This window comes from Coccinella septempunctata, chromosome 3, assembly GCF_907165205.1.
Source record: "Coccinella septempunctata chromosome 3, icCocSept1.1, whole genome shotgun sequence".
Classification (NCBI taxonomy): domain Eukaryota; kingdom Metazoa; phylum Arthropoda; class Insecta; order Coleoptera; family Coccinellidae; genus Coccinella; species Coccinella septempunctata.
The window spans coordinates 43,114,198-43,140,637 of record NC_058191.1 but is presented as its reverse complement, the minus strand read 5'-3'; the positions used below and the strand labels follow the sequence as shown (position 1 = coordinate 43,140,637).

General features: G+C 39.5%; 3 protein-coding genes across 4 annotated transcripts in view; all 3 read left to right on the top strand.

Moving 5' to 3' along the window:
* Positions 1–20: 20 nt before the first annotated feature.
* LOC123309647 (protein arginine N-methyltransferase 9-like) lies at positions 21–2,600 on the top strand. Its single transcript, XM_044892856.1, has 3 exons — positions 21–447; positions 508–2,068; positions 2,149–2,600. Exons 1-3 carry the CDS (start codon positions 167–169, stop codon positions 2,581–2,583), a joined length of 2,277 nt encoding a protein of 758 aa, XP_044748791.1. The 5' UTR covers positions 21–166; the 3' UTR covers positions 2,584–2,600.
* A 370-nt stretch (positions 2,601–2,970) lies between these two features.
* On the top strand, positions 2,971–9,076 carry LOC123309645 (polycomb protein Sfmbt). The gene is made up of 9 exons (XM_044892855.1): positions 2,971–3,132; positions 3,358–3,560; positions 3,620–3,863; positions 3,940–4,538; positions 4,830–5,183; positions 5,557–6,271; positions 6,327–6,592; positions 6,679–6,843; positions 8,726–9,076. The coding sequence occupies exons 1-9, from the start codon at positions 3,126–3,128 to the stop codon at positions 8,894–8,896; spliced, it is 2,724 nt and encodes a 907-aa protein (XP_044748790.1). The 5' UTR covers positions 2,971–3,125; the 3' UTR covers positions 8,897–9,076.
* A 1,070-nt stretch (positions 9,077–10,146) lies between these two features.
* LOC123309046 (transcription factor AP-4) overlaps positions 10,147–26,440 on the top strand; it is an 82,938-nt gene continuing 66,644 nt past the window's right edge. Inside the window, exons 1-2 of one of the 2 annotated variants that reach the window (XM_044891891.1) lie at positions 10,147–10,172; positions 21,783–21,951. In XM_044891891.1, the coding sequence (XP_044747826.1) occupies positions 10,162–10,172; positions 21,783–21,951 (180 nt within the window). In that variant the 5' untranslated portion in view covers positions 10,147–10,161. Of the gene's footprint in view, positions 10,173–10,267; positions 11,023–21,782; positions 21,952–26,440 lie in introns of those variants that run through there. The other variant, XM_044891890.1, reaches the window with a different exon arrangement.

Genomic DNA, 26,440 nt, shown 5'->3' with positions numbered 1-26,440 from the left:
TCACCCTAAAAAATGTAAACATTGATTGAACTACTTCGATGTAACTGAAAATTTCATGTGCTAATCCTAAGACTGGATCAATTAATTAATAGGACGAAAGGAGATTCGCAGTCACAGTATTTATCAAATTTTAATGAAAATATGTGACTCTTTTGTCCACTAAACAATGGATAATAACACTGAATTTTTATCATTAGCCAGACAAAGTAGTCTTGAAGGGAATTTATCACTAGCTATACAAAATTACTTCTCCTACTTCCACAATGCGCCTAAAATATCTTGGGATCAAGTAAATGTGGAAGAGTTCGTTGATTTAATTTGTGACCTTAAAATTTTTCTCCGGATCCCACCTGTTGCCGAAGAATTATGGAATACTATAAAAGAGGCCACAAATCTTTTTCCAGATAATTGGAGGTTGATGGATCTCTCAGCAGACATATATTATCAGTAAGAAACAATGAAAAATACTCTCAAATGAAGATTCATGAAAGCAACTCCTTGTTCTAGATTTGAATGTCATGAGGAATTTATTACGAGTGCATTCAGTGCATTTGAAATTGCACAGAAAAATAATGTATCTTGTCTATCTCTTGAAAGGAAAATATTAGATATTATGTGGTTCAAAGTTCCTAGATGGCACTTCCGGATGTTGAATGGTAAATTGCGAAATACTGCATATAAGAAGGCAATTCATAAAGCTCTTGATGAAGAATTCACTAGTGCTCTAGATATAGGTGCAGGATGCGGTTTGCTTAGCTTATATTTAGGCACTCATCGCTCGAAACCTACAATAACTTTGTTCGAATCCGACAAAACCTTTTATGATTTAGCAGTTTTGAATTTGAAAAAATATTGTCCAGAAATTGTTTTAGATAGTTACCAATCAAATTCAAACGATATAGAAAGAACCAAATTCAAGTCGAATTTATTGGTAACGGAAATATTTGATGTGGCAGTTTTCGGAGAGGGTATTCTATCCACATTACTACACTCCTTCAATTGGCACATAGATACAAGTAATTACAGAATAATTCCAGCGCGAGTCAACATTTTTGTTACCGGAATAACATGTAAAAATTTAGATAGACAATTTAGACTTCAAAATAAAATCTCAAGTTTACTTATTGATGAAAATATACTTGTCACTAAAAATATAGAAGGAGACCCTTACGATGCTGAAAATATATTGGGACATAAATTTCAGGCTTTAACCGAAACGACCGAATTAATGAAACTTTATTTTCATGAGAAAGAGACACTTGAATTCATTTACGGTAATAATTGGAGCAAAGAAATAAATTTGAAAGGAATTGGGAGTGGGTTTATAGATTGTTTGGTTGTGTGGTTTGATCTTCATCTCGATAATGAAACAATGATTTCCACCAATCCTTTGCACAATCAGAATGAACCCTGCTGGGAGCAAGCAATATTCCACTGTAGGACCCCTTTGGAAATCAGTGAAAATAAGAATATAACATTATCTGTGAAAATCCAGGATGAACATTTGCTTTTCGAAAAAATAGATGAAAGCTTACAAACCATTCCCCACTTTATACTTGATGGAATCTGTCTACAATTTTTGAACGATGTGGAATGGACCAAATTCTTGATATCTCTGTCCGAAATGATTACTGAAAATGAGCAACTCACAATATTGGATTTTAGTTGTTTTCCATTGCTTGGATTACTATTAGCTAAAAAAGGACACAAAGTTATTCATATAGACCAAAGTTCTGAAAATAATGATCTGGTCGATTATTTGGTTAAAAAAAATGGGATAAATCCATTATTTTTTCAAGCTGTTGATAGACATGTTTTTGCACCTTACGTTTTGAGGGAGGATAAAATAGATTATGTTTTTTTTGAGCCCTGCGATTCTGGGGGTAGGTTAAATTCGTCACCTTCTGACAACATTATTTTTAAAAAATTCAAATTTAATGGGTTTTTCACTGATATCTATGTCCATTTCAAATTGATATATTCCGCCTATTTAAATTATTGCAATAAGGTTTCTGTGGAGAATGTACAACCTTTCGAGAATCTGGCCAATAATATCAATTTATTCACGGTGAGTAATATAACTCGTGAGGTACTTGATCTCCCGAAAATAGCTGTGATTGAAAAGATCATGATCACAATTTTTTGCAGGGTACTGAACATCCATGTTTACCTCATGATTTTCCGCATGAGGACATTACAAATGATCAGAAATGGAATGTGAAAGAGAATCCTCAGAAAGTATTTTCATTGAGAAGTTTGAAAGATGGGAAAGTAAATGCAATATTAACCTGGTTCACTATCGTTGGTAAAGGGGGAATTCAGTATTGTACCAGAGAAAGCACCTACTTCAATCTGAATGCTCTGCTCATACCAGAAAGGAGAGTGGAAAAGAGTGAAACTCTGATTGCATGTTGTCAGTATGAAAAGGGAGGTTTTTTTAAGATTCAGATTTGTGAGGAAAAAGAGCTTGCTAGGGGTTTTTCAGTTGAAGAGAAGCATAGTCTTCCCCTCAAGAACTTTTTTGCTGCTTATCATAATGAATATCTAGAATCTGAACATGATTCGGCGTTGAATAATGATTAATAAAATTCTCTATACATTTTATTTGTTTTTATTCCCAGATCTTCAATAACAATTAATCGTAGTAATGATAACATTAATTAAATGCCTGGATTGTTAATTTAAGCGTTATTTCGTTCTGTGGCGACATCTATCGTCCAGTTTTCGAATTGAAATATAAAATATTTCTCAAACAGTAGAACCACAGATTAAAGTTGTTTTTTCAGCTTTTAACGAGTTTCAGGTATTTAAATGATGTATTTCTAATGTAATGAAATATATATACGTTCATGGCTTCTTTTCGCCAATAAGAAATACTTGGAAATCTTTCGAATTATGAATATTCTTTCATTTTCACTTTCTGGACATTCAGAGTTTTGAAATTGTCAGTTGTCACGTTTTAGACTGTTGAAAGGAAATCTGTGGTTTACAAATCTGAATTTGCTTGCTTTTGTGCTAGTAATAAACTGTAGTGAAATTAATTAAAATAGAAAATATACGATGTGTTTTCGTAAAAAAAGAAATTAGTTCTGTAAATCTTGAAGCAATACCTAAACAACATCAAAATGAATGGTAACACAGCTCTTTATTGAAAAATTGTTTGATAATAGAATATTTATTATTATAAACCTACTTGCCTAAATCAATCAATTATTATCCACTTTTCATGCGGAAAAGAATCGAAATTGGCCCATAAATGTATATTATATGATACTACTATATTTTGATATGTTGTTTAACCTGTAGTGAGAACTTACTATGGTTCAAAGAAGTTTAAAAAGAGTGTTTTTTTCTCAGTTTATACGATGCCGGGTGTAGCTGATATGGGTATGGTATGGATGGGGGCTGGACAAGCAACGGGAGAGGTTCCAATGGGGCTGATGGGTGGAGAACATCAAGATATATTGATGGACCAAGAAAACCCATATTTTACGCCTTCTCACCATAGTATGTCCAATCAATCCATGGAAGATATGAGTCTTCCTCATACAGCTCATATGGTAAGCTCTTTAGATAGTTTGAGAACTTAAAAATTATTCTCCTCTCGTCCAAATTTAAGGTTGAAGGCATGGATAATTTGGACATGATGCATTACATCGATATAAAAAATGAGAGCAATGATTCTAGTTATGGAGATGACGATGGTTCTCAACCTGTTTATATCACAACGGCAACACAAACAATGACAAGCTTCACTAGGAAAATTAAGCCAGTCAAACATCCAGGTCTTGTACTTAAGACTCCCATCGCTTATCAAAGCGACACAGATCCGTCGGTTATTCCAATTCAAAAGGATGGTATAGGTGAATAAAATCGTTTTAATTATGTTTCATCTGGGTTTTGATAATTTGAAACGTTGTTGACATGTTTTCTTTACAGCTGTTTGTGAAAAATGTGGTGCCATAGGTGTGAAGCATGCGTTTTATACCCGTGAGAGGCGATTTTGTAGCATGGCCTGCGCAAGGGGGTATAACGGACTCATCAGTGAACCAATGCCTCAGCAACCCCAACAAGTCACACCAAATATACCAAACGAGACCGAACAGTTTGCAAAGTACAAATTTTCTATGAAACAAGAAGACTATTTTTCAGATTGCTATCTCGACCAACCGTTACCTCAAATATTGAAAGCGCCAGACACCCCAGTGCTCGAAGAAACCTTCACCATGGTGAGGAGAAAACCCCCCGGTCTGGCGAATTCCTACGATTGGGACTCGCAACTCAACGACCAGTACTTCATCGCCGCCCCCGTTACGTGTTTCAAGCACGCGCCCATGTTCGACATGTGGCAAAATATCATGGTGGGGATGAAGGTGGAAGTGGAGAATACCGATTGTGATAACGCCTCGGATGCCTTCCCCGACTCCTTCTGGGTGGCCACGGTCATAAGGATCGTTGGTTATAAGGCGCTCCTGAGGTACGAGGGATTCGGTTCCAATGATTCCAAAGATTTCTGGGTTTCCCTGTGCTCAAATCAGGTGAGTTTCAGGATTTCGTACTGATTTATTCAACCTATCAAGTGTCGGAGAATATACCCTTTTAGGTGTAAAATATACCAAATTGTGCCGTTTGTCAACTGAATCGCAAAAATTTCACTTAATTTTTAAAATTTCACTTGTCATAGTTGTCATATGTCATAGTTCTCATATGTCATAGTTGTCATCTGTCATAGTTGTCATTTGTCATAATGACATCAAAATTTTTAATATTTGTTAAATGTTGAATTGAGTATTTTAATTTTGAATCGATTTATTCTTGTTTTATCTCAGGTGCATCCTGTTGGATGGTGCGCCACAAGGGGAAAACCTCTGATACCTCCAAAAACCATCGAAAATAAGTATAACGATTGGAAAGATTTCTTGAGGAAAAGGTTGACGGGGGCAAGGACGTTACCTTCAAATTATACGCATAAAGTGACGGAAAGTATGAAATCTAGGTTTGTTCCGGGGACATATCTCGAAGTGGTAGATAAGAATCGTATATCTCAGGTGAAAGTAGCAATAATCCACAAAATAGTTGGGAGAAGATTGAATGTACGTTATTACGATATGGCTGCAGACGATCCTGGATTTTGGGCCCACGAAGACTCTCCTCTATTACATCCAGTAGGCTGGGCTAAAAAGGTATGTATCGTACTTAAATATGCACTTTATCATAATTTCTGTGGTACAAAGGGTGGAATCAAAGATTACTTTGGCTCATCAGATGTTCCTGGATGTTTTAAAACGATTATACTCGATACCTCTTTGAATATTGAGGTAATTTTTGGTATGGACTTAAAAATTCTCCAATAAAAAACAATAATTCGTTGGATCTCCATGTAGCATTGTGTACTCATCTATTCTTAAATGGAGGTAATTTGGAAGGTTGTTATTTCCATCAGTGACAGATTTGACAGACGACAGTGACATTTGGCAGATGACGTTCCTGACGTCTGTCATATGGCGCGACCCTTCTCTATTGGAGTACTGTATATGGAAGGTTGATTTATTGCAGGTGGGACATCACCTCGTGGCCCCCCTGAACTACCTGGACCGGATGAATCAGGGCATATTCGAGGATAACGACGCGACGGACGAACTGTTCACGCCCTTCCAGTCCGGTTCGACGGTGCACCCGTCTATGGTCGGCTTCTGCATCGGCATGAAGCTGGAAGCCATAGATCCCCTCAACCTGTCCTCGATCTGCGTAGCTACGGTGATGAACGTGTTGCGATGCGGCTACATCATGATCCGCATCGATAGCTACGAATCGGACGCGACCGGCGCCGACTGGTTCTGCTACCACATCAAGTCGCCCTGCATATTCCCGGCCGGTTTCTGCGACGAGAAGGGCATACCGCTGACGCCGCCCAAGGGCTACGAACCGGGCGCGTTCACCTGGAACCGTTACCTGGCCGAGACGGGAAACGTGCCCGCCACCCATAACCTCTTCAACCACTACGTGCCGCTGCACGGGTTCGTGACGGGGATGAAGATAGAGGCGGCAGATCTGATGGATCCGAGGCTGGTGTGCATAGCCACGTTGGCGAAGGTCGTGGGGCGGTTGCTGAAGGTGCACTTCGACGGCTGGGAGGAGGAGTACGATCAGTGGCTGGACTGCGAGAGTCCGGACATCTATCCGGTCGGTTGGTGTCAGAGCGTGGGGCACAAGTTGGAGGGACCGCCGGTTTCGTTGAAACCCGCGCAGAACGTCGCCAAGTCCACGAAAGGTATCGTTTCATTGTTACTCCGTAGACATCCGTACTTAACCTAGTTTTTCCGCAGGAATTAAAAAAAAGAGTAAGAAGAAGAAAACCAAAGATCAATCGAGTTCACCAAAAAGTATCGCGTCGTCCGTGAGGAGTGTAAAAACCGAAAGAAGTAACGATCTGTCGATCTCGGGGCTGAAGGAAGAACCGGAATCCTCGATATGCGAGGAGAATTTAGAGTCGGAAACGGCCAACGAGTCGATAGGTCCGGATCAAAGTTTACCGATGGCGGCGGAATCTTCACCGCCTCCCGAGAGAAAAGTCACGTCTTACGTTAAAAACGTGAGTAATCGATCTCGCCAGAAATATCCGAGCAACTTATTTCATTAAGAAGTATGTTGATCATCTGAGGTTTGTTTGTTTTTCAGTCGACGAGCTCCGGAAGTCCAACTACGATTCCTAGACTGATCGATAATTCGGGCGGAAATTGCGACCCGAGCGGTTTGAATCCCAGCGAATGGAACGTTTTCGAAGTGGCTCAATTTTTGAGGGTGAACGACTGTGCCAACTATTGCGATGCGTTCAGTAAACAGGTGGGTTAGGGTTTTACCTTATGAATGACTGGCTCCGCCTCGCGCCTGCTTCGCAGGACGAATTTTCCTTAGTCGACTTCTCGCATTTTCCTGCACTTCACTTCTCTACCCTACTCTACTCCAGTCTGCACTACTCTCTCTACTCTTCTGTACTCTATTCTACTTTCCTCTCCTCTACTCTTCTCTTCTCTCGTCTAAACTTCTCTCCTCCACTATTCTCTCCTCTACTCTTCTCTATTCTACTCTTCTCTTTTATCCTCTACTCCAATCTCCTCTAACCTTCTCTCCTCTACTATCCTCTACTATGCTCTCCTCTACACTCCTCTACTACCTTCTTCTCCACTCTACTATCCTCTTCTCTCCACTACTCTTTTCTCCTCTACTACCCTCTACTGAACTCTCTTAAACTCTTCTCTACTCTGCTGTCCCCAACTCAACTCTCCTCTTTTCAACTCTCCTCTTCTCACCTCTCCTTTACTCCACTTTACTATCATCTACTCCACTCTCCTCTACTCTTCTCTCCTCTACTCCAATCTCCTTTACTTTTCTCTCCTCTACTTCCCTCTACTGAGCTCTCCACTACTCTACTCTACTCTCTTCTTTTCTCCTCTACTACAATCTCCTCTACTCTTCTCTCCTCTACTCCAATCTCCTTCACTTTTCTCTCCTCTACTTCCCTCTCTGAGCTCTCCACTACTCTTCTCTACTCTACTCTCTTCTTTTCTCCTCTACTACCCTCTACTGAGCTCTCCTCTACTCTTCTCTACTCTATTCTTCTCTCCTCTACTACCCTCTACTGAGCTCTCTTCTATTCTTCTCTACTCTACTCTTCTCTCCTCTACTACCCTATACTAAGCTCTCCACTTCTCTTCTCTCCTCTACTCCAATCTCCTCTACTCTTCTCTACTCTACTCTCTTCTTTTCTCCTCTACTACCCTCTACTGAGCTCTCCTCTACTCTTTTCTACTCTTCTCTTTTCTCCTCTACTCCAATCTCCTCTACTCTTCTCTCCTCTACTACCTTCTGCTGAGCTCTCCTCTACTACCCTCTACTGTACTCTCCTCCACTCTTCTCTACACTGCTGTCCCCAACTCTACTCTCCTCTTCTCTGCTCTCTACTCCACTGTACTATCCTCTACCCTCCTCTATTATCCTCTACTCACCTCTACTATTCTCTTCTCCACTCTACTATCCTCTACTCCACTCTTCTCTACTTTCCTCTACTCCACTCTACTGTCCTCTACTCCACTCATCTCTGCTCTACTCTACAAACCTCTACTCTCCTCTGCTCTACTCAACTCTTCTCGACTCTTCTCTGCTCTACTCAACTCTTCTCGACTCTCCTCTGCTCTACTCCACTCTTCTCAACTCTTATTTACTCCAATGGTCATCTCTACTGCCCTCTATTGGACTCTCTTATACTATACCCTTCCTTACTCCTCCTCTGCACCACTTTACTCTGCTCTACTGTACATTGCTCTACTATATTTTGCTCTCCTCCAATCCCACTCTTCTCTACTATCCTCTACTGTATTCTGCTCTATTCTACCCCACTCTGTATTTGATTTAATGGAAATAATTGAATGATTGTCATAATAGTTGTATCAATTTTGAATGCTGATTCAAAGTATTTCTTCAGCTCAAAAACTGATGCTAAGCTTCCTTGGTACAATCAAGGCCTGCTTTGTTGTCAATAATTTGTAAAACGAGTATTGAATTTATCTGGAACAGCAAGTTGTGTTATGTAGGGTCTATTCATCTTCTGTCAACAACTGTCATTTTGCATTGACAGTTCTTGCAGGCGGTACATTGGGAGATTTCGGTTAAAGACGTTAGTGTTGAATTGATTATTTTACTTACTTTTGATAATTTTTTTTTGCAGAAGATCGATGGCAAGATGATGCTCAACTTGAACAAGGAGGAAATAATAGAAATAACGGGTGGCAAAGTGGGTCCCTCGTTGAAAATATATGATCTCATTCAGCAACTGAAAATCAAAGTAAACCCATCACAGTCCCGCCAAATCAAAGCAACTATCAAAAAGTTTTTATAGTGCCTAATCTATTCATATTCTATTTATAACTACCTATACATTGTATATATGATGAAGACCGGTTTATCCATCTTTAATTTGAAGTTGTATGTATCGAATATCATGAGAATCCAACAGATTGATATAGCTGTCAAACAGAAATATTGCACCAATATTTGGTAATAAAGTAATGAAAATTGTGATGAGTCATTTGAGGATGACGAATGTTGTGATTTATCGTCTTGTCTTATGCTTTATTTTTGGTAAGTTCTATGTTTAATTATTTTTCTTCGGCTCCATTTATTTGTGTCAAAAAAGTTACAGGCACAGGCACTATGTATGGAATTGGGATATTTTATGATTTAATGTTCTTCTATGTTTGTTTTCTGTACTTTATTTCAACCTTTTTTTCTTCGAAAGGTTAATAATTAAGCATAAAAAGATCACACAAATTTTAGTTTTCGGATTCAAACTTCAATAGGTTCATCATCCATGGAAGAATTGTGAAGAGCAGCAGTAACATTTCAAATGAAAAACTGCACGATGAAAGGATAAGACATATCGTTGGTTGATAAATAAACATCTTCTGTTCATTCTATTGAAATTGAACTTTCTTCCATTAATGCTCACAGAATTGAATCGTCGATTTTATTTCTGTGAATTAGCATTCACGTGGAAACATAAACAGTTTTTATCTCGAACAAGTTTCTATCATAGAGATTTCTCTATGGTTTCTATTGATGATTTACTTTGTTGGAGTCGAGTTTTATTTATAATTTTCAAGTGAAGATATGTATGAACAAAAAGGTATGTTTTTTCATTGTTCTGTTGGATAATTCGTTTTTTTTCCGCTGACGTGAATTGGATTCCATGAAAGAAAAATATTTGTTGATCAATTTTTATATTTATTGCCGACTTCTGAATCTCATCTGGTTTTGGCATACAGAAATATTCCTATTCTTTCTTTCTAGATTCTACGACTACCGTTCATTTATTGCTAGATTTCTTCAGAATTTGAATAATTTTCCACTAATTTCAACAAAAAGTGAAGAAAACGGGCTAGAAAAATCGAAGGGATATTCTTGATTCAATTAATCTAGGGAATTGTACGCGTTTTGAATGGGATTATTTCTGTGGTGTTTTGATAGGACGAAAATGCATCGGTTTCATTTTCAGAAATATGGAACTTTTGAAATGAAAATTATTCACTTTCATCTTTCAAGACCAATGTAAACTATATTGCCTGTTAGTTAAGGTAAGAGAATTTTCATGAGGATGAAGAAGAGATGCGAGAAAGGTAGGTTTACTTTATTTATCTTCTTATAGTCTATAAGGAAAAACTATAATTCTTGCTATTTCATTGAAATTATTGAAGAAGTAACAATGGCGTAACTCTTCATTCCAACAATCTATGTTCATAAATAACTCCTCAGTCAATTTTCCCCTCTGCCATAAGAATAAGCCATTGAATATTAAAACATCTTTTCAAAGACCACCTGCAAGTCTTCTACCGTAAAAGATTAGAGTTCACAATCTGTAAACTGCAAAATTTAGGTGGAAGCTAACTCCGTTTAGGAGGGAAGGGAAAGTCCTTTCTACGACTTACGTCGTACGTGCGGCGTTTGGCGGGAAGGACGAATGTTGTGTACGCTCTTTGGGCGGGGCTACACGCCAGCTGGCAGACGATCAGCGCGCCAAACACTATATTCCTCCGCGTCGTAAATAGTTCCGTCGTGTTATCACAAATAACTTCGGAGAAACAACAGTAATTGTCGAAATTTCAATTGATTTCAGTTAGTATTTCTCTTATCTTTCAATTTTTTAAGACGATTTGTCAAAATACGAGATTTCTGACAATTTACGTTTCACCTAATGTCAGCGTAGGGATATCACAGTGGCGTCAGCCAGGCCTCAGCTGTTTCCCGCCAAACTCCTCTACCAGAAAACCGCTGTGAGGCGTAGCGTATGTTGCTTGTCCCGCGCTTCGATTTGATATTAGATATTAGTGATAAAACAAAACTTTGAAATTTGTTTTGACAACCCTCTGTACTTAGTGCGTTGAAAATGTCTATCTATGCGGCTGAAGATAGAGTGATTTTCGAAGGTAGCGTGGATGTGAAAAAAGATATACTGAGTGATTTATCCAGGTGAGGAATTTTCGAAATTTTACTTTTACCGCCTAACGTCTCTTGTACACATGATTTTGACGTTTACTTTAAATTGACTTTTGCACGTCATCCCAAATGAACTTTTACTATACAACGAAGATGTGAACGAAGCTGTTTTCTAATTGGAAGTGAGAAGTTGACTGACTGCATCTCGCCAAATATTTGCCGGCAAGCTCAGCCGGGAGTTACGTTCGCCATGTTGTGATTACATCGGGTTGAGGTGTTGTTTTGTTAGCCGGTGTGAAATCGGACTTGTTCACTCCATCCGTTGGGTTTTAAACTTCGTAGGAAATACGAGAAATGATGCTTCGCTTTACCTCCTTTACTGGAAATTATTTTAAACTTAAACTTCTGCTTTGGACAACGCGATACTTACCTGCATTTTTATTTAATAATTTGGAATTGAGTTATCGATAAAATATTATCTAATCGGTTTAGTTAATTTTTACCGTCGTTTATGTTTATTGCATTTTTGTTCAAGATCAGCTGAGTACTTCTCCACTTGTAAATTATTTTACCCAAAATAATCTTATTTTGTCTTTCACATCAAACTTTCAGATAGGAATATGAACTAAATACGAACACATTCATTGGTGTCAATATTTTTAGAGAATATCAAACAACAATTACAATTTCTTTCAAAAGACTTCTCGGAGAAATTTTCAAGGTAGTTTGTCAGTTAGTATTATAGAAAATGTTAACTGAAAATGGACATTTCCAGCTAATGCAGATATTATGGCAATTCATGCCTACAAACTTTCAATATGGTTATATGGATATTCTCCTTTAGCTCGATTTCTTCTTCAGAAGATTTAGAAGCTCGAATTTTCTATTTTCGTTAGAGAAGTAATATGAATTATGTTAGTATTTTCAAAATTTATGTGTTTATTGAATAGGTATATGAACGAATTCGAGACTTGTATGCGATTTCTTCGGTTACATTTTTGCTTCTTCTGAATATTTTATTTGATATTTGCATACAAATTTCGAAGATTTTGATGCTAATCATCACAGGTTATGTGATTTCTCACATAGAAATATACTGGAAAATATAAATATCATAGAAATGTGCAAAAAATGCTATGTCTATGGTTGTGGGAGCAAAGATCTCTTTGGTGTGAGACGACGAGCATACTGCAATAGACATAGAAAATTCTCAATGTTTATGGATATTACAAGATGTTAATCCGTTCCAACTACATCACTATATTACTTCTCTCGTATGTCGTTTTATCGTTCCTCTGAATCATATAAGCAGGTCTCTCTCGAGAAGTCGACATAAAATTTCAATGTTCGAGAGCCGCCGTAAAATCGAATGATGAAAATTTATGGGGCATTGTGCGAGGTGGAGATATTATAGTCGATGTGCGGTTCCCATCAAGTGCCGAACAATAAATTTCTTGCCGTTAATACTTATTGCGATGCATGTGTATACTTACGCCGTCGTACGAGTCGTGGATTAGCCAATCTGCCGTTTTATGATCCGAGTTGTAAAGTAGGCAGCAGTATAGTAGCTCGGTACAGTCGAATTTTCATTTGCAGTTATCGGCCAAGGTCTGGGGCTATTGCCAGAGATTTATGTCGCTTTCCATAAAGCCGCAAAGTAAAATTGTCGATGTTTGGACGATAGAGGAAAATCGCAGCGTTGCCGGATTAAACATTTAATGGCCTCGTGATGACTTGTCATTGATTTCCTTCTATGTGGAATTCAAAAAATTGGTTGTATTCGAGAAATTCACGCTAGGTTCAATTATTCGGTATAAATCACCGAATATTCTTCATATCATTTACCAAGTCCCAATTGTTTGCGAGGAAATAAGTTATTAGGAACGTGGTAACGCATCGATAGAAGTTTCCGAACACTCCTCATCCCAATTTCTATGTTCTCATTTGTCTGTGATTTCATGTGAAGCCATAGATATATGTCTCTATGTCTATGTGTGAAGCTTACTTCAGATGTGTCATTCGAAGTTTTTGTTGATTTATTTGATTCTAGAAAAAAGTTTTTCGTACTATCGGTGAAAAATCATGTTCATACAAACGAATGGGCAGTGGAAAGCCGGACAACCCTCAGGTAATTCGTTTTCTTCATTCAACCTGCTGTGCTACATAAACTTTCCCTTGGAGCACTTGCGGTAAGCACGTATCCTATAAATGATGAATGGGCTAAATCAATCGGACTGGTTCGTGTATAATTTTATGCATTTGCGTGGTCGTTTCCGTTCGATGTAGTAGGATCCAGTGATCTACCGTGGCACCACCTCCAGTTTCCCTAATAACACGTCATCAACGCCGTTTGTTTCCCCTATAATTTCTCCACGACTTCCCCTTTGCTGCAGTCTGCTGGTTCACACCTATAATCTGGACGGTCGTCCATGAAAAATTCACTACGTCGCGCGGCGTCCAATTTACATCTGTTATCGAGTGTTAAAATGTCTGGTATTTTCCGTCCGATATATTAGGCGGGTCGAATGGAAACGATCATGTTTAGGGGTCCTCAAATCCGACGACAATAATTATTTATTGTTCATACTTTTCCCAAAATTTTTAAAAGATTCCTTCTTTATGATCAATAATATCTGATATTTCACAACTCCATCTATGGCCATTCTTCTATGTTCAGGAACCGTTCTTATTCGGATCTTCGCCGCTCCCTGTTTTCTGTGATCATAAAAGTCTATGTCTGTGACAATTCAGTTCGATAGACCATCGACAGGCGCATAAACAACAATTGGTGAAAGTCAAAATCATAGAAAAAGACAAAGATAACCTTATTCGATGTTCGTGGAGGAAAATGTTCTACCACACCTTTTACCTAGTGCACCTATGCCAGCAGTTCCAAGGACCGAAGACGCAGTTTGCGCGATTTTCTACCGGAATTCGTAGAAGTTTACCGTTCCGCGAAAAAACCTCGCCCAGCCTCAGATTTCGGCGGAATCCGAAGCTACGGTAGGTAGTTCGCGTCCTCCGTTCGCAGATCACGATCCGTTGCGGATCGTTCAGGTAAGCAACGTTTCGGAATGACATACAGGTCCAATTAAGTATCTTAATTGGCGGCTTATCTTTGTGGCGATAAATATCTCGGCGAGCCGAGACCGTTGTCGTGTCTTTTCCATTATTCTCGGCGTCTGTTCTCTTACCGCGCTCTCCTAATCGGTCAGGCACCTCGTTTAGAAAGGCCTCCGGTCCAACAAACGACACCCGGATCTAGATATCGGAAAAATCCGGATCAATTTCGCCTCAGCTCTAGACGTCTACCCAGAGGATATAGAAACAAGTGAAACGCTGGAAGAAATCCGTAATAACTACTCCTTCAAAGTTTTATTCTTTACCAACGACAGTCTAAATGTTTTTATGGTATTATCGAAAAAGTTTACTTGAAAGGTAGATCTGATTATTCTAATGGGTAGTAGTTCAAATGTGTGGTAGTCCAAATAACCCAGGCTTGGGCTTTTTTCCGTCAACTAGCACTTATTGACGTTGTTGACCTTTGTTTTCATCTGTTGTTTGACCTTGAGATTCTCGTATTATCCTCGCATACAACTACCCCGACTCGAGAACGAAAAATCGCATTTTCTATCGACAAAACGACGATTTAACGATCGGCCTATAATTACGCGCAGCGATTTAATACAACCAGTATCTCGATTATCTCGAAAACGCAATATAGTATGGACGACAGGTTCTATCTAGTATCAAAGTCTATTATCCTGGCCATTAAAACACAAAAAGGGCGATCGTTATCTGGATAATTACGGCGTGGACAAATTAGGCGTATTAAATTTTCCTACCGCTGGGACAGGGGACAAGAATTAAATCATTTGGAAAAACGAAACTTCGACAGCGGATCTTGAGCGATTTCCAAGAATATTGAGTCGACTGTCAAGAGAAATAGTCGAAGTCCTAACGAACCTTTGTTTAATTTGAAAGTCCGACGTTCGTGTTCTTGTATCCTGTAACGATGTAACGGTGACACTACTGGTAGTGCTCCTCTCGAAGCAACGAGTATGAATTCTTGGGATTCCGATATGCAGCATCTGTCGGTTCTTCGAGCTTGATTGCCTTCTTAGCTCGGCGACAATGAGGAACAGAATCGCGAACTGAGATAATGCTCGATTTGATTCGGAACATTCCATTTAATTTTATCCCCTCTCGAACGGCGTTCGTCGACAGATGTTAAGTCTAAGATATAAAATAGGTCGAATTTCTAACGACCGTATATGGTCGTTGACGTCATTTATATTAACCCTACATTACTCGCGTGGTCTACGATTGTAGACCATACCTATTCGAACGAAAAAATGTTGAAATCTGAGACATTGAAGTTTTCTCGATTTCCTCTCAAAGAGAAGCATTATTTTATCACAAAGTTTCAATTATATGAATAACAAGTGGTCAAATAAACGATATCATCATAGATAATCTTTGAAATATATCAACGTAATATTTAAAGTTAAAATAAATAATATGGTCTACACTTGTAGACCACGCGAGTGAATACGATCTAAAAGAGGGCGCGACTAACGCAGGGTTAATTATGTTGTAGTTCTAGAGTCGGGGCGACAACATGCCATGAGATATGCGATTTACGCTGAATTGCAGTCGGTATTTACGATGTGAATCATACGCGTTCACTGATTCGCGTTTTTATCTCCCGTTCGAGACTTACACGATCGAAAAGTCTGATGAATTTGTCAACCGCTGAGGTCTCCTCACAGAATAGGGTCGATAAAAACAATATTTTACTAGAGAATAAGAAACGGAAACAACTCGATTGATTCCATCAAGAGAAAAAACCCGTCCTCGATTATTTTTTTCAGTATCCGCTACCACGTTTACGTACATCTCGAACGTAAACGCCAATAACAATCATGTACTACTAACAATGCTCACTTTACATAATAATCACCTGCCTCTTATCTGGGCGCCGGTATTTAATAAGGCTGCATTAGAGATAATTATATATTTCTGATATTCACGTAACGCGGCACGGGACACGGACCGTACAAATTGTTTATCCATTATTATCAATCTGTCACCTTAATATCGTACTATTGATTTTGACGGGTACAAACGACGCGGCGAGATCTAGATACGAAAATTGAAAGTGTTCGTTATCTTGGCGTGTTATTTTCGACGTAACTGTGATGCGGGATATGTACTGAACGAATATTCCAGTGAGGAATTATATTTTTCGTCTATTATTTATTTTTTAACGAGTCTATTATCATGGACATTATTCACGAGTACGACGTTTACTGAACTATGTGAATAATAGTCATTATATGTCAAAAGAATACGTACTTCGTCCACAATTGTGAAAATACGTATTATTTCTTAAATATCATATTCAATTGTATTATACAGGGTTATTCAAAGTTATCAGAAGATACAAAACTTTCAAAATGACAAAGGAAAAATTCAAGAATGATTACTGAAACAGATCCTAATACGACATATTGAGCACCTTCAATAAACTGTCTTGATTTTCTACACTGATTTCACCCCAATCGCAAGATATAACAATGATGACCTGACCTGATGCAACTTATCAGATAGACTCGGCTGTACTGAACCATTGTCCAGCAATATTGTTTTGTTTCGTCATCAAATAAATAAAAAATTCTAGGGGTTGTTGCTCAGCCATCTTGAGTATTTTATGTAGACAATTTTTGGTAAAATGACTTATTTTGATACCTTCTACCTTCTGTCCATAAAAGTCTCATCTTTGAAAACACCCTGTTGATAGTTCATTTAGTTAAACGCTGGTTATAATGGCAAGAGTCGTGGGTTACAAATCCTGGGCGCACCGTCATAGCAGCAGGTCGATAAATTTCCGATAATTTTTTAGTTTACCGTGCCAAGGTTCGCGTAAAGAACGTTCTTGAGATAGTTAAGAAGGAGAAAAAAATAATAACGACCACGGCGATAAGTCTTCCATCGAATGGCGCATAGCAGATTTGCAGCGCCGCGGGTCGGGCGCGCGGATCCAAAGGAGAAATGAAGTAATTACCCGACATTAACATTAGAAATTACGGTCTGCGAGGCCGGACAAGGTTACAGCCGTAACAGAACGGACGGATAGAATCGTAATTCACTGGAATCGCAAGGCCGACTGTGGTGATTTTTCGCCGGTCGTAATCACCCCGGCATGCCGAAGGAGTTTTCCCGTCGTTGGATGAATGAGATATTGCGTCATCTTCTTATACGGGTAAAAATACAAACAAAACTTTAATTGGGACTGAAGAGATCACTCACACCGGTTTCCGAAGAAACGGGAACATGTTCTTAGAAGAAGTTCAGCCATTTTGAAAAACGTGCACTCATTTCTAAGAATGTTCAGGAAAATTATACACTTATTTTCGAAAATTGCACTCTTCCAAAAACTGCACTCTTTCAAAAACTGCACTCTTTCAAAAACTGCACTTTTCCAAAAAACTGCACTCTTTCGAAAATTGCACTTTTCCAAAAACTGCACTTTTTCAAAAACTGCACTCTTTCCCAAAAACTGCACTCTTTCAAAAAATTGCACTTTACCAAAAACTGCACTCTTTCGAAAAATTGCACTTTTCCAAAAACTGCACTCTTTCAAAAACTGCACTCTTTCAAAAACTGCATTCTTCCAAAAACGGCACTTTTCCTTGAACTTCACTCTTTCAAAAACTGCACTCTTCCAAGAACTACACTTTTCCAAAACCGGCACTTTTCCAAAAAACTCTTGTTTCCAGAAACGTGCACTAAAACACTCTCATTTTTAAAATGATATACGTGCCCCAAAAACCATCAATTTCCAAGAAGTTTTTTCCGATCACATGCACTTTCTTTCAGAAAATTGTAAGTGCACTCGTTTCCGAAAACGTGCACTCATTTTCAAAAATCTGCAGTATTTTCCAAAAAATAAGAAGGTCGATCGCAAAAAGTTGTATTTTGACGGAATGCAAGTGCACTCGTTTCCAGAAAAGTGCGTTTATTTCCAAAAACGTGCACTTTTCTAGAAAAAACGTTCCCAAAAAGTTGCACTTATGCGAAAAAATTGCACTGATTTCCGAAAATACATCTCTAAAATAACTTTATATTATATACACTGTTCTCCGGAAAAGTGCACTCCTTTCCAAATAACTGCACCTTCTTCTTAAAATGGCACTCATTTTCGAAAAGTCTTGCTCTGATTTCCGAGGACATGCACTTGTTTGCGGAAAATGCCACTCGTTTCCGGAAAAGTGCTTTTTTTTTTTTCGAGAAACAGACGCTTATACCCGAAAAATCTCAAGGAATTCCGAAAAAATGACACTCATTTTCAAGATACATACTCTCATTTATCGAAGAAAACTCTAATTTCCAGAAAAAAGTCTTGCCCCTGGAATTTCAAGATCCAGAGCGATCTAGGTTCCATTCATTTTTTCACTTAAATATACTCGTTTCGTACTACTTTTCTGAAAACTCTCCACAACGAGCATCCTTCTTAGTAAACTAATTTTCCCTCTCGAGCGTCCAGTTCAACAGTCTCTCGCTTAATTACAGCCGTACATTCCATTATTATAATGCTAATTACGAGACGACGAACAAACCCGCGGTGGCGATACAGTGGAGAGGGCATTTTTTCCACCCTTTTCGCGTAGGCGTTTTCTCTCATCTCATTACGGACGCAAATGCAATTTTGATGTTGAATAATGATCAAACAACAATTCCATTCGCGAGTATACGAAGGGTGAATATCAACAATTCCTCGAAAGGACCGTAATTAAATCGAACGGCGTCGACGAGCGAGGGACAGAGGGTTTTTTTTCGAGTGGGCCTCTCTCTTTGAATAATGGAGGAATTCCTACAAATTTGATATGCTGAGTAGTTTTTTTTTCGTGGGGCGTAGTCGAATGAATAAATTCGATATGGATCGCCTAAGGGGGGGACAAATCAAGTCGTTTACGAAGCGAAGGAGAGGAAAAGACGTATGTGGGGTTCTATAGGGTGTCGCAAATAAATAAAAAAAAATCATGTTTCAAATTGGACGCATTGAAAGATTAGGCCTGGAAGAATACCGTCTAGAGTTTCGTAAAGGCTCACTCCCAAGTAGTTTCGAAGATCTACACCGGACTTTTTCTATTCGTATCTACGCAGAGTGGTAAAATTTCAAGGGACTCTTGTGTACCAAAAATCCAAAAGGCATTCATCGTGAGTTGTAGGATCTTCACCTGATAACGAAATCGAAAAAACTGAATGGATATGGGTTATCGAAATCCATTCAATATGTTCACTGTAGACGCTATTCATTGAAAACCCAAGAGATAAGCTCATTATGGAGAAAATTGTTTTCTTTCGTCGATATCGCCCGCGTTTCAATGACATCGAGTTTCGTGACTAATTCGAACAGTCGCCCGTTCGCTGGTTCCGTCCTTATCACGTTCACGAGATAAGCGATTGGGATGTGTGGCATACTTGATGTGTTAGTGGAACTGGGTCTGCCTCGCTTACGTAATTTTTTTCATATGTTTGTCGGCGTGACTTGTCGCTTCGACGGACGAAAACGGAGGCTCGGACTCTGGATATGAAATATCCCCCGAGTTGGTAATCTCTGGTCCTTCAAATGTGGATGTGACGATTCGTAATTCGTCGAAGACAAGCAATACACTAAAGTGAGTTTAGCGTCGATGGTCCTCCATCTAAAGTCGGTATTAAGTACCAATGCGATGTATTGCTCACGGAAATAAATGCAACCACCTTAATTTCGATAGAATAGCAGAATTACTTACCTTCAGTATTGCCACTAGTACCTACCACTAACTTACATTGGTTAATACCAATGCTGCTGCTATCGCAGCTTCGATTTCAGATTCAGATTTATCATTTTCACTCTTATAAGTGGGATTCGCGTAAGTTTCACTCATCATTTCATATTTTTACTAAAACTTACTCTCTATTTCTTGCTAGTGAATATTCTGAGTCAGACTCAGAGCCAAATGGCTCGGTAGACGTTCTGTTTACTGAACAGTCAATGTGACTTATGGTAAAATAAGACTACCACTTTGTGATAATCAAGAGTAGGTTTAGAGAGAAGTTGCAATTCTGTTCAAAGCAAATTGGAAGGGTGATGACGTAGAAGGTGGCAAAGTCAAGTTCAATCGACAGAACTGGGTCGGTTGGCAGTGGCGTATCAATAGACAATAATAATAGGTAAAGTTAAAAAGAAGATAATTCAAAATATCTTCAACTTTTGTTCCAAAACGTTATCATTTAAATTGCACTGCCTGATTAGGTAAATGATACTTAATGCGGGCTTGTCTGACGTGGCGTGTGGAGATACCAAAGGTACAGTGACTATATACCCCCACAGTGGCGACAACGAGTCATAAAACTGTCAAAAATCCGCCATGTTTTGTCGAGGACGTAGACAAATTATCATAGAAATAATGACATAGGTTGGAAATTCTATGCAAATACCAGTTATTTTGACGTCCGACAAAACATGGCGGATCAACCAATAGAAAATGAGACAGCCTATGTCGCCACTGTGGGAGGTATATAGTCTCTGTAACCAAAGGTAGACGAGTATATTCGATATACTATTGAGCCTTCTTTCTATATTTTCTTGGTAATAATAATCAAGAAATTTCACGATCAAGGCACAATTTAATGTCAAGAAAACGTCAAGAGAAGATTTTCTCAAATTCTTTGACCTTTTCTCGAGACAAGTCAAGAAGTTTGTCAAGACGAGAATTCTTGTCTTGTCAACCCCTAATCAGTATTACTAACCGGTCAGCGCTTTCCTCCCTCGAATCCAAATATCCCCCTACCACCAAGTGGAGAATTCTCGGCTTTCTTCCGTACGACATTCAAGGACATCGCCAACCCCGGACCCCTCCAAAGATAACGCTCCGGATGGGGATCCGGGATTCGCGCAAAAGTGCGTGCGCTGCCGCGCGCTTATACCTTGATACGGCGACCTTGATGGGGCCGGAGGCAGGGAGCCACCCCACCGTCGGCAATTTGCCGAATTTCGTTCTTCTTTTGTCGGTGGAAACTCCGAGCGGCAATCGGAACGTCAGCGGCAGAGTAGAAGTCGCAATTAAGGGGGACCCGGTAATGAGGGCACACGAGGGTTGATTGATGACTTTATGCGGGTATTTGTATTGTTGCTTGTCCTGACGTCCGATGCGTGCCGGCTGATGATTCTTGACGTGCACGTTGCGGCGTAGGGATGTCGTAAGGATGATTGAGGATTTTGTCGCGGTTATTTCAGTGTTTTGGAGAAGGGTCCATACGTATAAGGCGTAAATGGGAAAAGACTAACAGAATGCGCGGTGTTGCCAGAACACTCGAACTATCAGTAGAAGTTACGAATATTACAATAGTTTTCAATTTCACCGGGATACGAATTGTAGCCAATGGCGATACTTTTCGAGAAATTTTCTCATGTGGAAATTCACAGAAGAGATAATTGCACCTCGGAAAGTTAATAACGTGAATGAATCTTTGTTCTATAATAAAAAAAGAATTTTAATTTTTTTTTGGTTGGACGAACAAAAAAATTTCTGACTTTCCGAGGTGACTAACTGATTGAATTGAATTATTATGAAAACCCCATAAAAATTAGTGGTTTCCGAACTAAGATATTCATTTCCTCTTTTTGAACTGACCACTAAAACTGTGTAGACCACTCTTAAGATGTAACTCTGACTCTGTATACTTGTTGGCATTCAACTACCTTAACAATCTATCTAATGTCGCTTCTCTGTTTCTTTCAGCCGGATAAATAAAGGAGGCGAGCCTCCGACGCCCTCCATGGAGGCGGAGAAGAGGATCCGCAGGGAGATAGCGAACAGCAACGAGCGCAGGAGGATGCAGAGCATCAACAACGGCTTCCAGTCGCTCAGGTCGCTGTTGCCGCATCACGAGGGCGAGAAACTCAGCAAGGTGAGTGAGTTGTTAATGGCGGCGATAAAACGCAGCTAACGGCCGAACGCGCTAATTAATTAAGCGTTTTTGTCGCACCGCCCTCACGACGACGGGCCGATTTGAATTTCCCACTTTTTCCGAGCTTCGGGGTCGTTATTCGAGCGGGTACAACGTTCGGAAGGGCGGAGAAATTGTTCATGATCGAGGGTGGTTAAAGGGTGCCATGCCACCGCCGTTTCTGAGAAAAAAAAACGGGCTCTCGAACAGAACCTTGGGTGGTCCCGTTCCCACTTCGATGAATATGGTCCGTTCGCTTTGGTAAATGCAGTCGGTTGGCCTTGGAACTGGGGAATTCTCCTCGATTTGTGTTATCACTGAATATGCAAGTTTAAACTGAATAATTATTAGTTTCATTCATGATTTTTTCAAATGCACCTCGGAAACTATTCGAAATCATTCTTCGAATATGAGGTTTTGAAATTTAAATCGCTTCGTTTCTAGTTCACGATTTGGCAACAGCGCCTACTAGGAAATAAAGAAAACAATGGCTTGTTTTTAAATAACCAGCTGTTGATCTACAGGCGCGTACTTACTGCCGAGCCTCAACTGCAACTGGCCATAAAAATCCCATAAAATTTTACGACCTTCCTCGTTCGTCCTAGACTTCATAGACAGCCATCTTTGTCTCTGTATCTCATCAAGATAGTGTATTTGTTTTCTTTCATTATCAACGCATATTTCAGTCGATGTTGCCAACTTGTGCAATAGAAACGAAACGCTTTAAATTTTAAATATCCAATTTTATTTTTCATTTTTAAGTACCTAAAATAATTTTTCTGGGAGAAAGTTGAAATGGTTATTTCAAAATGTGACGTTTGAAAGATATTTCATGAAAAATACATCATTTTCGTCAGAAGGAGTATTCCCTATTAGGGAAAGATTCGAATATGCCCGCAGATGACTAAAATATTGAAACAATTATCATTTGCCATCTTAATCGAAACGTCATCCACGGATTTAGAAGGGGTGAGGTGGAAACAGGTAGTTGCGGAAGGGCTTTTTGTGTTCCTTAGGGCCTTTAACTTTTATTTAGTTTCTTTGGTTGAAACTGCGGAAAGTATTACGAATCTTTCACGACCAGATATTAAGCTGCGGCTGCACTTTCAAAGCATACTAGGATGTCATCGATTTTTGAATGAACTATATCTCGGATTTCAACGAAAATTTGGTTTTCGGTCCATCGGGTTGTCTAGATTATGAATTACAGTTCGGTATCTCGAATAACTGAGATTTCATGGGCTCGGAAAGTCTATTTAACCGTTTAATTTCAGCACTGACCACTTCCTTCGATTAAAATAACGAGGAAGCTCAACCGAATGGCCAATCTAACAATCAATCAATCAAGTTCTTTCGCATCGGCCCCATCCTGCAACATCTGACGATCACATCACACGGCAGCTGACTAGCAGATGATCATTCCAATTACTACAAGACTCCTCTAGGACGTTCCCTTTGTCTCTGGCAGATGTCTCGGTATCGGTCGCAGAAAAAAAAATTCTAAACGTCTCCGCGGAGATCCGACCGACCTTGCAAACGCGAAATTCAGCCGTCTGCTGGTCCCCCCGGTCTCCCCCAAAAACCGAACCCCCCGTCGCTCCTTCTCACTCTCTCTCGATCGATGGATATGGGTAGATGGTCGACGACGGTCCGACCGCGACTTCCAGACCGGAGGACCTTCGCAGAAACAAAGAATCTAGTCGAACAGCTGTTCGCGGAATCGTGCGTGTCGAGGTTAGGTTTACTGGTCGATTTAGCGCCGAATACAACGCTTTCACGGAGTCGTAGGAAGAAAAAAAGATAAAATCTATCTCCTAGTATATCCCAACTGACGCGAATATCCATAACTCATCCCCGTAAAAATCCAATTCGATCAAAAACAAAAGGCCCCCTGTCGGCGGAGCGAAACTCGATGAAATTTTATACGGGCATCGAAATCGAGCAATCTCCATCTAAGAGCATCATTTCTCACGTAAAAAAAGCCCTTTCCATTGATTAAATTTGCATAGCGTATTAATAACGACGCACACCGTACTTAAGCGGAGGAATTGCCCAATTAACTCAAAAGTTACGAGCTTCTTATTAATTCGAGACCGGGGGGAACGCTTTATTTACAATGCAAATCGGGAGCATTCATCATTACGACGGGGAAAATATGAGAATTCACCGTGTGGATGGATACAACGGAATGCGATAGTCTCTTCCTTGATAACGTCGTAATTTCTGGTTGATATCCGTGTGCCCACTCACCGATTTCAGCAGTCTAGGATCGAGAGGAATAAATAAAGAACGCACTTATAGCATATTGCGAAGGATGCCGTAAGAAAACGTGGATAATTTTACAAGAAGCAAATTAGAAAATAAAAAAATTGTGCAGCTCGACAACTGTCTGCCAAACGACTTTAAAAAATTTGTCAGGAACCATAGATGGAAATGTGATACATATTCTGAAAGAGCAACTCTTCTAGTAATGAATCTGAGAATTTTATCCATCTCGGAGCAACCGTTCGGTCTTGACGAATTTTTAACTGAACCCAACTTTTTGGGAATTTTTCCAAGGTCATCTTTTGAGGAATTTATCTTCCAGGAAACTTATCGTAGATCTGAATGTGATACATTTTCTGAAGGAGCAACTCTTCTAGTTATAAATCTGCGAATTTCATCATCTCGGCGTAACCGTTCGGTCTTGAGGAAGTTTTAACAAAACCCAACTTTTTGGGATTTTTTCGGAGGTCAACTTTCGAGTCGCGTATTTTTCAGAAAAATTATCGTAGATCTAAATGTGATACATATTCTGGAAGAGCAACTCTTCTAGTTATCAATTTCTGCAAGTTGGTATAAGTCACCTGCTAACTTGTTTCGCAAAAAACGAAAATTAGTTTCCAACATGGATCGCCTCGTGAGACGAGGCATTTTTTCGATACGGAAAAAAAAGTAGTATCCAACGATGGAGACTACTGCTAAAGACACTTCTTTCAATACCCGAATAAGTACTCTTCTATCATAAACGAAATCAACGAACCTCCTCGAAAAAAAAAAACTCAACGAGTCGATCACGCTTCGGCTGACGTTTCCCCTTATCACCGTGAACTTGACACGTTCGTTCGAATAAACGACGACCTACCTCTAATATCCGCAAATGAAGGCGTCAATTTGCATCCGAGATGGACTCGGCAACCGTGGCGATAACGAAAGCAGAAAAGTTAAACAACTAATAGGGCAATTATTCCGCTAATACGACCGTCATGCAAAACGGTCCGCGATAACGTAATCAACCAGAAATTTGTATGTTTATGAACTGAAACGCTGAAACTGTTCATTAGGTTGGCACGCCTCGAACAACGCGCCGCCGGCGTCCCTGCGGCGTCGTGCGTTCATCGATGGGCGCGTGAATGTTTTGTCGGCCGTCTTCACGCGACAAATTGAACGTCGGCGTATATATAGCCCTTTCGCTTTCATGAAAGCAGACGGTTGATCATGGACACTTAAGTTTTTGTAACTAGAACTGAATTCACCGACCCTCATTTTTCAAGATCCAAAAATGCTTGCCAAAAAGTTCCGAAAACTGCTATTTCGACTTGATATCTGCTATTTCCCTGATATTTGACAAATAGGGAATACTCCTTTTGACGAAAATGATTTTTTATTAAATAACTTTGAAACGTTACATTTCGAAATAACCATTTCAACCGTTTCCCAAAAAAAAAATTATTTCAAGTACTTAAAAATGAAAAATAAAAATGGGTATTTAAAATTTAAAGCGTTTCATTTCAATTGCACAAGTTGGAAACATCGACTGACATATGCGTTGATAATAAAGGACAACAAATACACCATCTTGATGAGATCGACAAAGATGGCTGTCTATGAAGTCTGCGACGAATGAGGAGGTCGTAAAATTTTATGGGATTTTCATGGCCGGTTGCTGTTGAAGCTCGCTGGTGAGTACGTGCCTTATGATGGCTGTAAATCAACAGCTGTTTTTTTATAAACAAGCTATTGTTTTTTTTTATTTTCTAGTAGGCGCTGTTGCCAAATCATAAACTAAAAACGAAGCGATATAAATTTCAAAACCTCATATTCGAAAAGTTTCCGCGGTGCATTTGAAAAATTCACAAATGAAACTCGTAATTATTCAGTTTAAACTTGCGTATGCTGTGATAATCCAAATTGGGGACAATCCCCTATTCAAACTCCCGAATTCAACGACGCCATCGGCGTTACGTCCGAAGTGGCCAAGCCCAGAGTTCCCGATTATGCAAGGGCGTTTTTTAAGAGACGCCGATCCCCCCGGAGGGGCGAAAGGGTTTAACCGAGGATTAGGCGCCGTCCCCGGACGTAAATTACTCGAAAAAGCGGTCGGAAGTTTTCTTTGGACGGTCCGGAAAAACCCGCTCCGGCAACGTCCGAAACGAGACTTTCATTAGCATGCGGACAGGTTAAGTCCGCC

Bases quoted from the DNA above. Each gene is read 5' to 3' on its own strand.
- LOC123309647 (XM_044892856.1), top strand. From the start codon at position 167: ATGGATAATAACACTGAATTTTTATCATTAGCCAGACAAAGTAGTCTT. The intron at 448-507 runs GTAAGAAACAAT...TCCTTGTTCTAG, and splicing joins TCAGCAGACATATATTATCA to ATTTGAATGTCATGAGGAAT. The intron at 2,069-2,148 runs GTGAGTAATATA...AATTTTTTGCAG, and splicing joins ATAATATCAATTTATTCACG to GGTACTGAACATCCATGTTT.
- LOC123309645 (XM_044892855.1), top strand. The intron at 3,561-3,619 runs GTAAGCTCTTTA...TCCAAATTTAAG, and splicing joins TTCCTCATACAGCTCATATG to GTTGAAGGCATGGATAATTT. The intron at 6,272-6,326 runs GTATCGTTTCAT...GTTTTTCCGCAG, and splicing joins CGTCGCCAAGTCCACGAAAG to GAATTAAAAAAAAGAGTAAG.